Here is a 15,969-nt window from a genome sequence, read left to right as displayed (position 1 = left end):
ATTAAATTTGATGTGGTCTGCCAATTTTGATTTTGCACGTGGCTGGGAAATCCCCAGTTGGACGTCCATGGCCGGATCGGCCTCCCGCCCATACATAAGAAAAAATGGGGAAAACCCCGTCGCCGCATGAGGGGCCATTCGATAGGCCGCGAGTACCCCCGGCACCTGTAAGTCCCAATCAACCTGATCGTCGCAGACCTGTTGGCACAGCATAGACGTAATCGTCCTGTTCAGACGCTCAACCATCCCGTCAGTCTGCGGGTGGTAGGGGGAAGTACGCACTTTCTTTGTACCCAACAGGTCGCACACCTCGCGCAACAAAACGCTCGAAAAATTATTTCCTTGATCCGTCAGCAAGCGTTCGGGGGCGCCCTTGTCCAAAACATAACCCTGGACGAAGGCGTCCGCCACCGCTGCAGCCGACTGGTTGGCGAGTGGCCATGCCATGGGCCATCGGGTGAAGTATTCTACGCCAACCAGCAGGAACCTATTTCCCCTCGGTGTAGCAGGAAAGGGCCCCAAGATGTCCAACGCAACCAATTCGTTTGTGCGCGAAACTTGAATGGATTGCAGCGGTGGATTAGCTGCCAATGGTGGCGGTTTTCTTTTGGCACACCCTACGCATCCCTTAAGAATGTTCGCCACGTCATTACCCATCCCCGGCCAATAATAGTCTCGCTGGATTAGGGCGAGCGTTTTGTGAAAACCCAGATGCATGAGCCGTTCATGAGCTGCCAGAACGACCCTACCCCGCATAGCAACAGGCACAACGAGCACGTGACGCCGGGACATGTTGTCCCACTTCATCAAAAGGCCCTGTCTGCACACCCAGGAACCGACCCGCGCATCCCCTACCTCGGGAGCGCCAACTTTTCGACGTAGCGTAAGTAGGGAGCTGTCGGACATTTGGAGACGGCCCCACTCAATGAGGGGCAACGACAACAGCGAATCCCTCCCCGTGGGAGCGTCGACTCCCGGGGTGTCAGTGGCGGCGAGCGCAACTCCCGGGGTGTCGGCGACCGGGGGTTTGCACCGCGCCGATCCCAGCAAACATGTGCAGTCCGTGCACGGTGGCAACCGCGACAAGGCGTCCGCATTTGAGTGTCGCAATCCCTTGCGGTAAATCGTCGTGAATTGGTAGTCCTGAAGGACCTCCAACCATCGGGACAATTGGCCCGATGGCTGTGCCACGCGCATAGCGTATTGTAGAGCCGCATGGTCCGTACGGACCGTAAAATGACGGCCGTAAAGATACGGCCTGAATTGCTGTGTAAAAAACACAATCGCTAACAATTCACGGCGAGTCACGCAATAGCGTTGTTCGGCGGGGGAAAGAACTCTACTACCGTAGGCGACCACCCGTTCAACCCCCCCGACCACCTGTGAGAGCACCCCCCCGATACCCGTGTTGCTGGCATCTGTGTCAAGCAAAAACGGCTGTGTGAAATCGGGGTAACACAAGGGGGGCGCCTGCACCAAGGCGTCACGAAGGGAGCAGAACGCAGCCTCCTCTTCCGCCCCCCAGTGAAACCGCACACCCTTAGCCGTCAAAGCGTGCAGGGGCCTGGCTATGGTGGCAAACTGCTTGACAAAACGACGGTAATAGGAGGCGAAACCAATAAAACTGCGAACCTCCGTGACCGAGGTTGGCGTTGGCCATGAGCTGACGCAGTGCGTCTTAGCAGGGTCTGTCGAGATCCCTGAACGACTCACGATATGGCCCAAATACCTGACCGATTCCCGCAGCAGAAAACATTTAGCCGGTTTAAATTTAAGCTTAGCGGAACGCATCCTGAGGAACACCGCTCTCAATCGCTGGAGGTGCTCCTCAAAAGTCCGACTGAAGACGATGATATCGTCGAGATAAATCAAACAGGTGTCCCATTGGAGGCCCGACAAAACCAATTCCATGAGTCTCTGGAACGTGGCGGGAGCGGAATGTAAGCCCATGGGCAAACGGTTGAATTCAAATAGGCCACCAGGTGTCCGGAAAGCGGTTTTAGGTTTAGACTCGTTATCGAGTGGCAATTGCCAAAATCCGGAAAGCAGATCGAGTGTGGAAAAAAACTGTGCTCCCGCCAAGGCATCCAGCGACTCATCCATCCTGGGGAGCGGATACGCATCCGCCATCGAGATTTTGTTTAAGCGGCGGAAATCGACACAAAACCGCAAGGACCCGTTCTGTTTTTTAACTAGGACAATAGGAGCACCCCACGGACTAGAAGAGGGCGAAATGATATCGGCCGCCAACATATCATTAACCGCCGATTGCACATGCTCCTTCTCGGCTGGGCTGAGCCGGAAGGGATTCTGTCGAATAGGGGCCGCGTCCCCTGTAGCTATGTGGTGGCGCAACAGGTCCGTGCAGCCGATATCGTACTTATGTTTGCTGAACACGTCAGCAAACTCGAGTAGCAAACCCCTCAATGCTCCCAATTGCACTTTGGACAAGTTAGCAGAACCGGCACACAACGAGTCCAACCACTCTGTCCCCTCATCACTTGGAGGATGCGACTCGACAGTGAAATCTGCTTGAGCCACGAGCCGTTCCTCAACGGGTAGCGGCGCGGCGTGAGCCAGCACCGTTCCCTGCGCAATTACGGCCGGCCGCGACCCCGTATTCAGGACCATTACGAACGGCTCACTGTCCCCTCTCACCATGGTTTGAGCAACCGCTAAGTCGAGGCCCTTTCTGGCCCTGTTAGACGGCCCCAACAGCACTCCCTGTGCCTCCGCACCCACCTCGAGTGGTTTCCTCAACCGAAGGGGTACCAACATTTGCGATCCCGGGGGCACCCGTACAGTCTGAGTTGCCAGCGCCTGCACCGTCGCACAAACCGTGCGTATTTTGGTAGGGCTCGTCAAGAACGCAACCCGCCGACCCGACGGAAGCTCAATACAGGCCTGATCTATGAGAATTTTGATGGGCATTTTGGACAAAAAGTCCGTACCTAGCAAACAGGGAACGGCCAGCGATGATGATACAAAAATAGGGCCCGCCAATTTGATGTCACCAATGCAAATAGTCGCCCGAATCTGGCCGATGATCCCCAGGGATCCCCCATTCGCCGCATAAAATGACACGTCCACTGGCAGAAGGGGTCTACTTTGGACGGGAAGAATGTTATAAATAAGGTCCGAAATGATAGTGGCCGACGCACCCGTGTCCACAAGCACCCGGACCTCAACCCCGTCAATAAACCCCGTTACCACGGACGACCCGGCCGACGCAGCCACTATCCTGTGGGCCAATTCGGACCATTCGACTGCTTGCGGGCCGTGTACGGACCCCCCTCGCCGAAGTGAACCCCCGGCACCCAGCCGCGAACCCCCCACCGCCAAGCGGCGACCCGAACGTGCCGTGTATGTGGACCGAGCGTGTGAGGTGCCGCGACTTGCCGGGTTTTGTTGGGATGACTTGTGGGCCTGGTCGTCGTCCCGACGTGGTCCTGTGGCGCGCTGACGCGGGGCCCGGCACCCGGCTGCGACGTGACCCCGAAGGCCGCAGTTGTAGCAGACGACGAGGGACGTCGTAGGTTTCGGTTGCTCCAGCTTGCGGGATGAACGTGTGGGCGAACGACCTCCCGTTCTCCACTCCCCCGGACGCGATGCAGCGAAGGCCTGCTCCTGATCCGCAGCTGGCTGAGGTTCGGCGATCGTGGCGGCCAGTGCCGCGTTCCCCGCCAATTTGCAGACGACCCCCGGCTTGCGTTTGAGGACCTCGTACGCGTGAATGCTCGTGGCGATCGCCAGGGAGCAGATATCCATTTCGTCCGCCACATTAATGGGGACCCCCAACTCGTGGGCCAACGCCAGCAGCTGCTCCGTCACCATGGCGTCCTTCCCCTCCTTGTCCATGCGGGGAAAAGCTGCGTCCGCCAAGGCGAGCAGCGCCGTGCGATAGGCGAGCGTCGTTTCTCCAGCCACCTTTCGCCGATCGTAGAACTGGTGGCGACAGGTGGAGGGCGGTCCGAACACCTTCGCCATCAGGTGTAGTGCGGCCTGGAGCGTAGAGCGGGACGACCTTGCAGCAGATGTGAAGGCTGCAAGCGCGTCGTCGTCGAGCATCGCTGGCAACGCACGCAGGGCAGTGGTGTCGGACCACCCCGACATTTCCTGATGAGCGAGGAACCTTCGTTGGAAGGCTCCCCAGTCGCCCCCATCCGCCTTGAACGCCGACAGCGCGGGCAATCTTTGCTGGAGGACCCGATCGTCGTCGACGTCGGAGAGATTTTCCCGCGCTCCGCTGTAGTTGTGTAAAATGTCGGCTCGGTCGACAGGCGCAAAATGGAGAGCTCCGGCGCGCGCTGATGACGTGGGCTGCGCTGAGCGGAGGTCTCCGGCCACGTGGTGTCCGTGCTTCCCGCCAATCGATGGCGGCCCCTCAAAAACGGCGGCAACTTCCAGACTTTTGGCGCGAAGCGCCTTTTGGCTGGATCCCTCCAACCTCGCTTTCTCCACCAACCCCGCAGCCGTTTTTTCGCTCGCCGGAACGGAGATGTCCGCCAAGACAGCGGCGGCGGCGAGTAGCAACTCCGCCAACCGGGAGTGTGCGTCTTGGAGGCTGGTGTCGGAGGCGAGCGGAGCGTCGGCCATCACCGCGAAGTGCTGCATCGGCGGCAACTCCTCGTCCTCTCCTCCCGAGGTTGGTGTCCCCGGTACGCCGTCGTCTTCCCGACCTCACTCGTGGGTACGGGTAGTCTTCCTCGTGTCCATTCTTCTTGAAGACAGGTTTACTTCTGACGCCAGTTGTAATGTAGTAACTCGGCGGGAGACGACTTCACGGGTAGCACACTCTTTATTTCACCAAACTCGTTCACAGGTGACTAACACCCACTTAGTATCTCGGGTGACAAACACCCACTTAGCTACCCTGGCGACTAACGCCCACTCAGCTACCCGGGTGACCAACACCCACTTAGCTACTCGGCGACTAACGCCCACTGAGCTACTCGGGTGACCAACACCCACTTAGCTACCCTGGCGACTAACGCCCACTGAGCTACTCGGGTGACCAACACCCACTTAGCTACTCGGCGACTAACGCCCACTGAGCTACTCTGGACACTCCCTGCCCGGGGTGTCCGTCTTGACTGTGGGTCCCCAGCCCGACCCACGTGGGCGTCGGACCCCGGGTCCCACAGTCTCGCCTCCGAGCCACACAGGGCCCCGGTCCCTACAAGGACGGCGGGACTAGGGGTCTCGGGGCACTAGGTCTTCAACTCCGTCTTCGGTCTTCAACTGGATAACTCTCCCCGAGTGCTCTCGCGCGTCCCCCTTTATACCCCACCTGCGGACGTCGCTGCGAGCACCCATCCTATTCGACCAATCACTGGGCGCTGGCTACGATCCTGTTTTCCCACATCTCAGCGTGCCTCACCACCCACGCCGCGCCGCCCCGTCATCTGTCACTCCCGGCGCGCGCGTCCATACCACGCCTACAACGCGTGCCCAACCCCGCACCCCGTGCCGCCCCGTGATCCATCACTGTCACAGTCGGCGCACGTCAACACCACCACTACATATGCTCCAAACTCGTGTGCTGTTTCATTCAGACGCTGTCTCCCCGACAGACCTGGTTTTCACCTGAGGACGGCTGCTTGCGTTGTGGCTAAAACGTCGTGAGAATTATTTTATTATGTTTTATTTTTATTATTTTATTACTTCCCTTCTACGTGACTTTACCGAAAGAACCAAGAAGACAGGATATCTATGAAAAGGTTTGCCAAAATGTGAATGGTTTGGAGCTGAACTGGGTTAAACTAGCCAGTGTGACAACTGATGGTGCTCCTAGCATGGTGGGGTCTAAGAAAGGAGTAATTGCTCGCATTAACCAAGAGATGGACAAACATAACCATTCTCATCCAATAGCCATACACTGCCTCATCCACCAACAAGCGCTGTGTAGTAAATCACTGAAGTGGGACTGTTATGAAATTTGTGGTATCTTGTGTTAACTTCATTAGAGCTCATGCACTAATCCACAGACAATTTCAGGAATTTCTGTCTGAGCTAAATATTGACTATGAAGCTGTTCTGTATCACACAGATGTCCGTTGGCTGAGTCGAGGGAGAGTTTTGAAACGTTTCTATGACTTACTTCCACAGATTACAGCTTTTCTGCTTTAAAAAAACAAAGAAGTACCAGAGCTCAATGATGCAGAATGGAAATTGCACCTTGCCTTTCTGACAGATGTAACAGAGCTACTCAACAGTTTCAATGTGCAACTTCAAGGAAAGGGGAAGCTCATCTGTGATATGCAATCACATGTCAAAGCATTTGAAGTAAAATTAGGCCTCCTCATCAAACAAGTGAAGGAGGAAAACTTCTGCCATCTCCCTACAACTCAAAATCTGTTAGCGGAAAAACCATTGGTTGCATTCCCAAACAAAACATGTGTGGATTCACTGGAAAAATTGCAAAAGGAGTTCCAATTTGGATTTAAAGAGCTTTATCTCCATGAACAGGACATACAGCTTTTCCGTAACCCATTTTCTATTGACATTGAAAATGTGGATACAATTTACCAAATGGAACTGGCTGAACTGCAGAATTGTGACTCTCTGAAAGACGCATTCAAGTCAAGCAGCCTTCATAGTTTATATGCATCTCTCTTCTCTGAGACATATCCTCATCTCAGGAACCATGCACTCAAAATGGCAACCATCTTTGGCAGCACTTATGTCTGTGAACAGACTTTTTCCAGAATGAAACATTTGAAATCTCCAACCAGATCTAGACTAACGGATGCACACTTGCATCACTTGTTACGACTAGCAGTGACAAATATGGAACCGGACATTGACCATCTCATTAGCCAAAAGCAGGCCCATAGTTCCCATTGAAATACTGGCAAGTTTGTTGATTTAACTTTACTTGTTCTTCATTTTAAATATTGTATTTGTTCCCGTTTTGTTTCTTCACTTCAAAATAAGATATATGCAGTGTGCATAGGAATTTGTTCATAGTTTTTTTTTACTATAGTCCGGCCCTCCAACGGTCTGAGGGACAGTGAACTGGCCCCCTGTTTAAAAAGTTTGAGGACCCCTGCTGTATATATTAGTATGTACAAGTACAGCAAACCATTGCCTTTCACAGTATTAGCAAACACAAAAAATACAAAAACTAAGATCCCCCGCATAGCCTTAACAAATTATTGGAAAAAGTGCGGCTTGTGAGTAGCATCTATGAAGGCACACGAGGGGGTGGGTGGCCATCACCACGCCCAGCCGCCTTTGTCTCACCAGTGGCAATATATCCATCGCACTAGGTGACTGCGTGGGTGATTGGGTGAGTGAGTGGGTGACTGGTTGACTGGGTGGGGGAGTGGGTGAATGAGAGAGTTAGTGAATGGGTGGGTGAGTTAGTGAGTGAGTGGGTGGGGGACTGGGTGGGTGAGTGACTGGATGAGTGACTGTGTGAATGAGGAGGTGAGTAAGTGAATGGGTGAGTGAGTGATTGAGCAAGTGGGTGAGTGGGTGAGTGACCAGTTGAGCGAGTAGGTGAGTGGGTGGGTGAGTGGGTGAGTGACTGGGTAAGTTGGTGTGTGAGTGAGTGGGTGGATGAGTGGGTGGATGAGTGGGTGTTTGAGTGGGTGAGAGACTGGGTGAGTGAGTGGATGGGTGAGGGAGTGACTGGGTGGGTGAGTGACAAAATGAGTGACTGTGTGAGTGGGTGAGTGGCTGACTGTGTGTGTGAATGGGTGACTGGGTGGGTGATTGGGTGACTGGGTGACTAGGTGACTGGGTGAGTAAGTTGGTGATTGGATGAGTGAGTATGTGAGTGAGTGGTTGAGTGAGTGTGTGAGTGCGTTGGTGAGTGAGTAAGTGTGTGAGTGAGTGAGTGGTTGAGTGAGTGGTTGAGTGAGTGGGTGAGTGGGTGAGTGGGTGAGTGAGTGGGTGACTGGACGAGTAACTGGGTGAGCAGGTGAGTGAGTGGTTGATTGAGTGGGTGAGTGAGTGGTTGATTGAGTGGGTAAGTGGGTAACTGGTTGAGTAACTTGGTGAGGGAGTGAGTGGGTGAGTGAGTGAGTTAGTTAGTGAGTGGGTTGGTGGGTGAGTGAGTGACAGATGATTGACTGTGTGAGTGGGTGGCTGGTGAATGGGTGGGTGAGTGCGTGAGTGGCTGTGTGAGTGCGTGAGTGGCTGTGTGAGTGCGTGATTGAGTGGGTGAGTTGATGAGGGGGCGATTGAGTGCGTAAGTGAGTGGGTGACTGGGCGAGTGAGTTGGTAAGTGGGTCGGTTAGTTAGTTGGTGGGTGAGTTCGTGAGTGGGTGAGTGAGTGAGTGGGTGAGTGAGTGAGAGAGTGGGTGAGAGTCGGTGGGTGAGTGGGTGACTGTATGAGTGACTGTGTGAGTGAGTGGATGAGTGGGTGGGTGAGTGAGCGGGTGAGAGAGTGGGTGAGTCAGTCGGTGAATGAGTAGGTGCGTGTGTGGGTGTGTGGCTCAGGCCATCAGATCCTTACCGGGCCAGCCCTCCTGTGCTATGAAGTTGTAGGCCAGGTGCAGAGAGACGCAGAGAGGCCTTGCCTGCCCAAAGGCGCAGAACTTGGAGCAGATGGCTCTGTGCGTGAGCACCGCCCTCAGAGGAACGAACCAAGCTTCGCCCTGCGGGATGACGCCCATCGAGTCCAGCCGCTCCAGAGCCGAACAGACCTCGAATGGGGTGGGGGTAGTGAGCAGACAGGGTTGAGTGAGTGAGTGGTTGAGTGGGTGGGTGAGTGAGTGAGTGGGTGGATTTGTGGATGAGTGGATGGGTTTGTGGGTGAGTGGATGAGAGGGTGAGTGAGTGGGTGGGTGAGTGGAGTTGTGGGTAAGTGGGTGGATGCGTGAGTGAGTGAGTGAGTTGATTAGTTGGTGAGCAAGTGGGTGGGTGAGCACGTGAGTGGGTGGGTGAGTGTGTGGGTAAGGTGAGCGGTAGTGTCGCAGTTATCACGCTGTTACCAACCCGGCAAACTGAGTTCAATTCCTGGTCACGGCCAACACCAGTGATGATTATGTGAACCACTCCTGGGCCTCCCCTATGTCGACTGAGCCTTAAATAAGTACCTGGTGCAGTGTGTAAGCATCGCCACTGGAGAGACAAAGACGGCCGGGCATGGTGCTGGCAACCACCCTCTCGTGTGCCAGATCAATATTCATATGTGCTCACTAACACCACTATTAGTCTGTTACGGCTATACGGGGATTCTTTTTTTTATTGGGTAAGTGGGTTAGCAGGTGGGTGTATCGGTGGATGGGTTGCTGAGTGAGTGGGTGGTTGAGTGATTGGGTGGATGAGTGATTGTGTGAGTTACGAGGTGAGTTGATGATTCAGTGGGTAAGTGAATGTGTGTGGGTGAATGAGTTGGTGAGTGAATGAGTGAGTGGGTGAATGTCTGAGTAAGTATGTAATTGGGTGAGTATGTGAGTAAGTGATTGAGTGGGTGAGTCACATAATTAGTTGATGAGTGAGTGACGAAGTGATTTTGTCAATGAGTGATTTGGTGACTGTGTGGGTGAATAGATAAATACGTATTTGGGTGAGCGACTGGATAATTCAGTGGGTGGGTAAGCCAGTGAGTGGGTGAGTTAATTAGTTCGTGAGTGAGTAATTTAGTGGGGGTGTGGGTTGGTGTACGATTGGGTGGATTGTTAGATGAGTGAGTGGTTGGGTGAGTGTGTTAATAGGTGAGTAGGTGGCATAGTTTACAGTAGTGTTTGATACATTTTGCGGTCTTTGGTGTAACTTGGTGTGTGTGTGGTATAGAGTGTAGTGGTTTGGTTCGGTCTATAGTACAGTCAATATATGTGAGAGTGCAGTGAGAGGGTAAATACAGTAAGGCAGACCTGAGTGCGTTGCGGTGAGTGATGGGTGTGTTTAGGCGAAGGTGATGCTGAATTGAGTGTGAGTAGGACGTGCATATGTCTGTATGTACGTGTGTACCAAGATCAGTGTGTACCAGGAGTCGGTAACCTCCCCCCCACCCCCCATTTTAGAACTAATTCATACCAGTAGCCATGATGGAAACACCCACTTAAACTTGTGCTGGAGTCCCCAGGGAGGAAAGGCATGACGCCGTCTTCCAAACCACACTTGACGGAGCCAGACTGTACCACTCCCTTCGCGGGTTAGAAAAGGCTGAGGTCGGCCAGGCGGAATATCTGTACACTCACTACAAAGGAGAGGCTTCCTTTCATCTGTCGAGAGCTGGACTAGTACCGCTTGGAATTATGTGATATACAGGAGGTTTGGTGGAATGGATTTGGCTCCAGTCACCACGAGGGGTGGACAATTCTTCACTCAGGGAAAGAAATTGCCAAACAACAAGAAGTGACACTTTTGAAAAAAAGAATGAAGGGGCGTAGGAGCATAGAGGCGAGGTGTAAGAATCCTTGAGTCACAGGCTTTTGTGGGAGATCATCCCCATCAATAGGAGTGGAGCGATGGTTGTGATGTTGGCTTACGCCCCCACTGAAGATGAACATCAGTGGAGGTTGCAGAAATGGCTGATGAGTCAGATGTCTTTTATGACCTCCTGTCCGATGTGCTGGCTAAAGTGGCCACACGGGATAGAGTCGTCCTCTTAGCTGACTTGAATGCCCGAGTGGGTCATGACGTAGACATCTGGTCTGGAGTGATTTAAAAGTATAGCCCAGATCAGCTCACTAACAATAGTAGGAGGCTGCTAGACTTCTGTGCATCCCATGGCTTGAAATCACCAACAAGCTGTTCTGGCATTGGTGCATTCATATAACATAATTATTGCACGCCGGGTTCAAGCAAGAACATTTGCTGGACTACATTGTTACGGAACAGTGATTAGGGGTCCAAGTCCTCTATCAGGACCTACAGTGGAGCTGATCTTTCGAGTGACCATCTGCTTGTCATCTGTAAGATGTGCATACCATACTTTGACTGTGGTGGCAATCATCCATCAAGGACCCCACTCAAACCCCCAATAGTCTGGCCTCGTCTAGCTGATGAAAGCTGCAGATGTGAATTTCATCATCACTTGCAACTCCTCCCCTCCTCCTGATTTGAAAAGAATGAGTTTCAAAACAGCGACCCACAAAAATAGTTCACAGGTTTTCTGACAATTTTTGTGATGTTTTGGGGGAAGGAAACCCGCTCAGCTTAAACAACATCAACGTGCAATGTGGGGTTGACCCTGCTGGTGCTGCTGTGCCTCAAATATTGGAGCAAATCGCCATTCTTTATGAGTGGTTTGCTAATGTGCCATTTGTTGAGGAAGTGTGAAGGGCGATCCAAAGCTTTAAACCAGGTAAAATTCTGAGGAGAGATGATCCTTTAAGGGAACTGCTGAGGGAGGGTTGTGTGTGTGTGTTCAGACTGCCCTCTATAACATCATTCCAACTGTTTGGTCCACGAGACAGGATCCGCAAGACAGGAAGGATGCCCTAGTGGCCTACTCCCTATTTTTTTTTTAAAAGGACAGCACTGATTCCAACAATTACCAAGGCATCTCCATCCTCAGTATGCCGGGAAAAGTTCTGGCAATAATTATCCAATATCGCCTTGCCAGATATGACGAGGAGACGCTTGCGGAGCCCCAGTGTGATTTCAGATTGGGGCAGTCGTGCATGGGTGCCATTTTCTCTTTCGGAATGCTTAAACAGAAATGTAGACAATGTTAACTGGACCTACATCTCTGATTTATTGACCTGGTCAAGGCCTATGATATCATTAAAAGACCAGGGCTTTAGATTATTCTTTGTGTTTTTGGAGTGCCATGCCTTCTGCTCACAATCATGAAGGACCTTAGTGAAGGACCTTCATGATTGTGGTAGACCCCGGTAAAGTTATTTGTACTCCGCAGTGAAGTGAACACTGAAGGGTGGATGTAAGCAGTGCACGTGTGGTTTTCATGAAACGAAACGCTGCTTCATCCAAAAATAAAAACAGCCGTTTCACTGGTTGGCACTCGGACTGAAGTGAAAACACCATGGAACCTCCCTTGCCAGTAAGTGAAAAAAAATTGTGGGATAATCAAATGTGGAGGGTCGCAGATACCCGGATGCAGTGTTCTTCTCATCTCAATAGTCGTCGCACCACACTCGACTGTAACACGTCGTTTGATGACCACATGCAAACTATAGTTAGGTCCTGCAATTTTCACATCGGAACTCGACTACACATTCGACCTCTGTTGAGTCGTGACGTCGCCAACACCGTGGCGGTGTAGCATAGGATCGACAAGGCCGCATTATTGCAGCATACTACCTTTTGGGATGTTTGACAAAAAAACATTACCCAGCCGCAGCGTATACACAATTATTCGGCATCGGTCATGACGGGAACTACAAGATCTGGGAACGTCTATACAGTGCTCCCTGACCTGCGTTGGCTTCGAGTTGCCGAATGATTGCATAATCAGGTGCCAGTCATTACACAAAGTGCTCACCACAAATGAACCACAATAGCTGCCAAATATCGTCAAGGAGCATACATCATCACGCGACCTCCGATCATCCTCGCAGCGGCTTTTGGCTCGCCGTCAAACAAAATACGGTCACTGCATCCCGGATGTTCGGATGCGCTTCTGCGGCCGTCTTGAACGCTCTTCCTTACGAAATTAGGAAGCCACTGGAGCTGTCACATTTTTAAATCATCTAGATTACAAACTAATTTCTTCAGAATTGCTTTTTGTGTTTAGATTGTTATCCTTTCCACACACCTCTGATTAGCTTGATTGTTTAGACATGGTGTGCAAGAAGTTCAATATTAATGCCTGCAGTGAGTGGGTGAGTGAGTTGGGTGGGTGAGTCGGTGGGAGGGTGGGTGAGTGATTGGATGGCTGATTGGGTGAATTAATTAGTTTAGTGGGTGAGTGAGTGGGTGTGTCGGGAGCGAGTGTCGTGGTTAGCGGGTTGCACTACGAATCCAGTGACCCTGGTTCAATTCCTGTTCAGGGACACCATCAGATACGATTATCTGAACCGGTCCTAGGCCTCACCTAGGTCGACTCGGCCTCAAATGAGTACCAGGCGCGGTGTGTAAACATTGCTACTTGGGAGACAAAGGCGGTTGGGCGAGTTGCTGGCCAACCACACCCTTGTGTGCTGTGTTAGCCTTCATAGGTGCTGGCGAATAGCACTTGCCTCAACAGTCAGTTAAGGCTATATGGTAGATCTTTGTCTTGTGTTTGTGAGTGGATGAGTGGGTTTGTGAGTGGGTGCTTCACATACGGAGAGGTATTTTTGAAAATCCACTTTACCACAAAGTTTGAATTGCCAACCCACCACAGCCTAAGCTGGGACACCGCTCCCTCCCAATCAATGAATGGCATTTTAAGAAACAAACATCGTTCTTTTAAAGAGCATATATATAATGTTGTTTGTCCCTTAATTGTGATTTTGAAATATGGTATTGTGTTCATTTGCATGTTAGATTAGTAACACAATTAGTCTGTGCTATTCTCCGTTTGCATGGGTGAAAATTGAGTGAAGTTTTTTCTTAATCCTGGCTCGGCTGGCGCAACAAACGGAATGAACACCACTCTCTCCCAGAGATCCACAAACTCATACATAAACCCATAGACTCACCACACAGAGACTCATAGACTTATCACACAGAGATCCATAGACTCACCACTCACAGACCCACAGACTCACACAGTGAACCACAGACTCCCACACACAGATCCACAGACTCACACACAGAGAGCCATAGACTCACACACAGAGACCCATAGACTCACACACAGAAAACCACAAACTCACACACAGAGACCCACAGACTCACACACAGAGACCATAGCCACCTGTGTGGTGTTTTCCTGGCCCACCAGGTCCTCAATGTGTAGCAACGTGTCCAGAAGATCCGAGTTGGCGCTTTGCGGGTGGCAGAGTGCGCGTGTTATGTTAAAGAGAGCACGGCACAGCGACATGACCTGGTTTCCTGGGATGTAGACACGTGAGCAGACGTCAAACCTATAGACACAGACAAAGACAAAGATGTCCCCGTGTAGCCGTAAAACACTTTTAGGACAAGTGCAGTCAGTGAGTAGCAGCTATGAAGGCCTGCACGGTACACGAGGGGCTGGGTAGCCAGCACTACGCCTGACGGACATTGCCTCCCCAGTAGCGATGTTTTCACGTCGCACAAGCTACTCATTTGAGGCTGAGTCGACCTAGGGGAGGGTCAAGACCGGTTCAGATAACCGTCACTGATCTTGGTGGTCGTGAGCGGAATTGAACTCCGATTGCCGGGTTTGCAGCACAGCGCACTGACCTTTGTATGCCTGATCCCCCCTCTGTCACTCACACATACACACAGAGTAAAGTCACACAATAACATTGTAAACGTTCACGCACGTCATACACTCGCGCACAATACGAAAGAGAAGCGTTTTCTGAAACTCTTTTAAAACTCAGTTCCCAGGATAGTCTAATTTGTAAGAATACTCAGTTGGTGTCATCCAGAGATCAGAATCTTTATTTTCAAAATGTTTATTTAGACTGGATGAATCCGATGAGCTGTGAAGCTTTTTATCGCAGACATCCAGAAGAGGCAGTTCAGTAAGTTACATCTCTATAAGCCTGTACATCTACGGGTTTCCATGGGTCTCTGGGAGTCGCTATGTATTTCTACGAGTCTCTATGAGCCTGTCTGTGTTTAGATATATACATCTACGGGTATCTATGTATCTCTATGGGTCTCTATGCATCTCTGTGGGTCTCTATTAATATCTATATATTTCAATGTATATCTACGTGTCTCTTTCCGTTTCCAGATTTCTAAGGAATCCGGTGAGATATGAAGCTCTTTTCAAAAATAATAATAATGTAATTTATATAGCGTCATTCATGCCATTGTATCCCACAACACTGCACATCAATTAACCAGTCCCTTGAAAAGATAATACAAAAACAAGACCCCACTACTTAGCAAATCAAAAATCAAAAACGGATACATAAAATACATGTAACAAAAAATATCATCACAGAGAAAATTAATTAAAATAAATAAATCCGTTCAGTCTCAACACCCCTGACCATAATCCCAACATTTCGCCGGATTTTGGAAAACCTGATCAATGATTGTGGACTGGACATATTGACCATTACCAAAACCTGGGTATATGGCGACTCACGAGACGTAATTAAGTGTGAGGCTCCACGTAATTGATACGCTATTGCACATGAGCGTCATCGCGGGAAGCCTGGCACTGGCAGCCTGCATGGTGGTGGGATCGAACTGATTTACCATGAAGACATCTGCGTTAAAATCCTGAATGACTCATTAACAATCGCGTCAATCGAGCTGCTGCATGTGAAAATAATGAAGAGCATGCGGGGGCTTACGATTGCTGTTATCTATCGACTGCCATCATCGCTGCTGTCAGAATAATTTTCCTAGCTTTCTGGTTTGCTAGACTGTAGGTCACTTGGCTCTCACTTCATTATCTGTGGTCATCTGAACTGTCCCAAACCAACTGGTTCTTGTGGTAAAATCAGTATCGATCTCGCTGACATTATCGACAGTCACAGTTTCACCCGGAAAATCAATGGCGCAACATGTCTCTTGGGAAATATCCTCGATCACATCTTCACATCCGTTGATGCTGTAACTGTCATCGAAGTTGTAATTGAAGTAGGTATTTCAGATCACAGTCTTGTGACGTGCAACGTGGAAACGACTAGACCATCCGTATTAAGCACAAAGATAATGGGAAAATAATGCTGGAACTGGCTGTTACCAGAGGCGATCACTGCGATGCAGAACAGGGTGGAGCATCTTTGTTAGAAAACTGGTTTCGAGACTGTCTGACTCGCTTACAGAGCCACCTGCAAATCTGACAAACGACGTATTATTCGATCTCGCAGATCATTCTATGCTCTGCACTTCAATGAGTCAGCTGAGGACCCCCATGCACTGTGGGGCGTCAAAAAGGGTTTGCTGCACTTCAACCACCCATCAACTAGTCAACCAGGCCTCTGCAGAGTACTTGCGACTGTCTTTGCCAAT

General features: G+C 50.9%; 1 protein-coding gene across 2 annotated transcripts in view; it reads right to left on the bottom strand.

The window, feature by feature from the left end:
- Positions 1-15,969, bottom strand: part of LOC144737489 (uncharacterized) — a 71,092-nt gene that overhangs the window by 40,008 nt on the left and 15,115 nt on the right. For both annotated transcript variants that reach the window (XM_078620204.1, XM_078620205.1), the window contains exons 3-4: positions 13,763-13,931; positions 8,465-8,654 (exon numbers count right to left, since the gene is read on the bottom strand). In XM_078620204.1, the coding sequence (XP_078476330.1) occupies positions 8,465-8,654; positions 13,763-13,931 (359 nt within the window). The remainder of the gene's footprint in view (positions 1-8,464; positions 8,655-13,762; positions 13,932-15,969) is intronic.

The sequence above is a fragment of the Lampetra planeri genome, chromosome 70 (genome assembly GCF_965212315.1).
Source record: "Lampetra planeri chromosome 70, kcLamPlan1.2.h2, whole genome shotgun sequence".
NCBI classification, from domain to species: domain Eukaryota; kingdom Metazoa; phylum Chordata; class Hyperoartia; order Petromyzontiformes; family Petromyzontidae; genus Lampetra; species Lampetra planeri.
The sequence above is the reverse complement of the archived record's forward strand: the minus strand, read 5'-3'. Positions and strand labels throughout refer to the sequence as shown.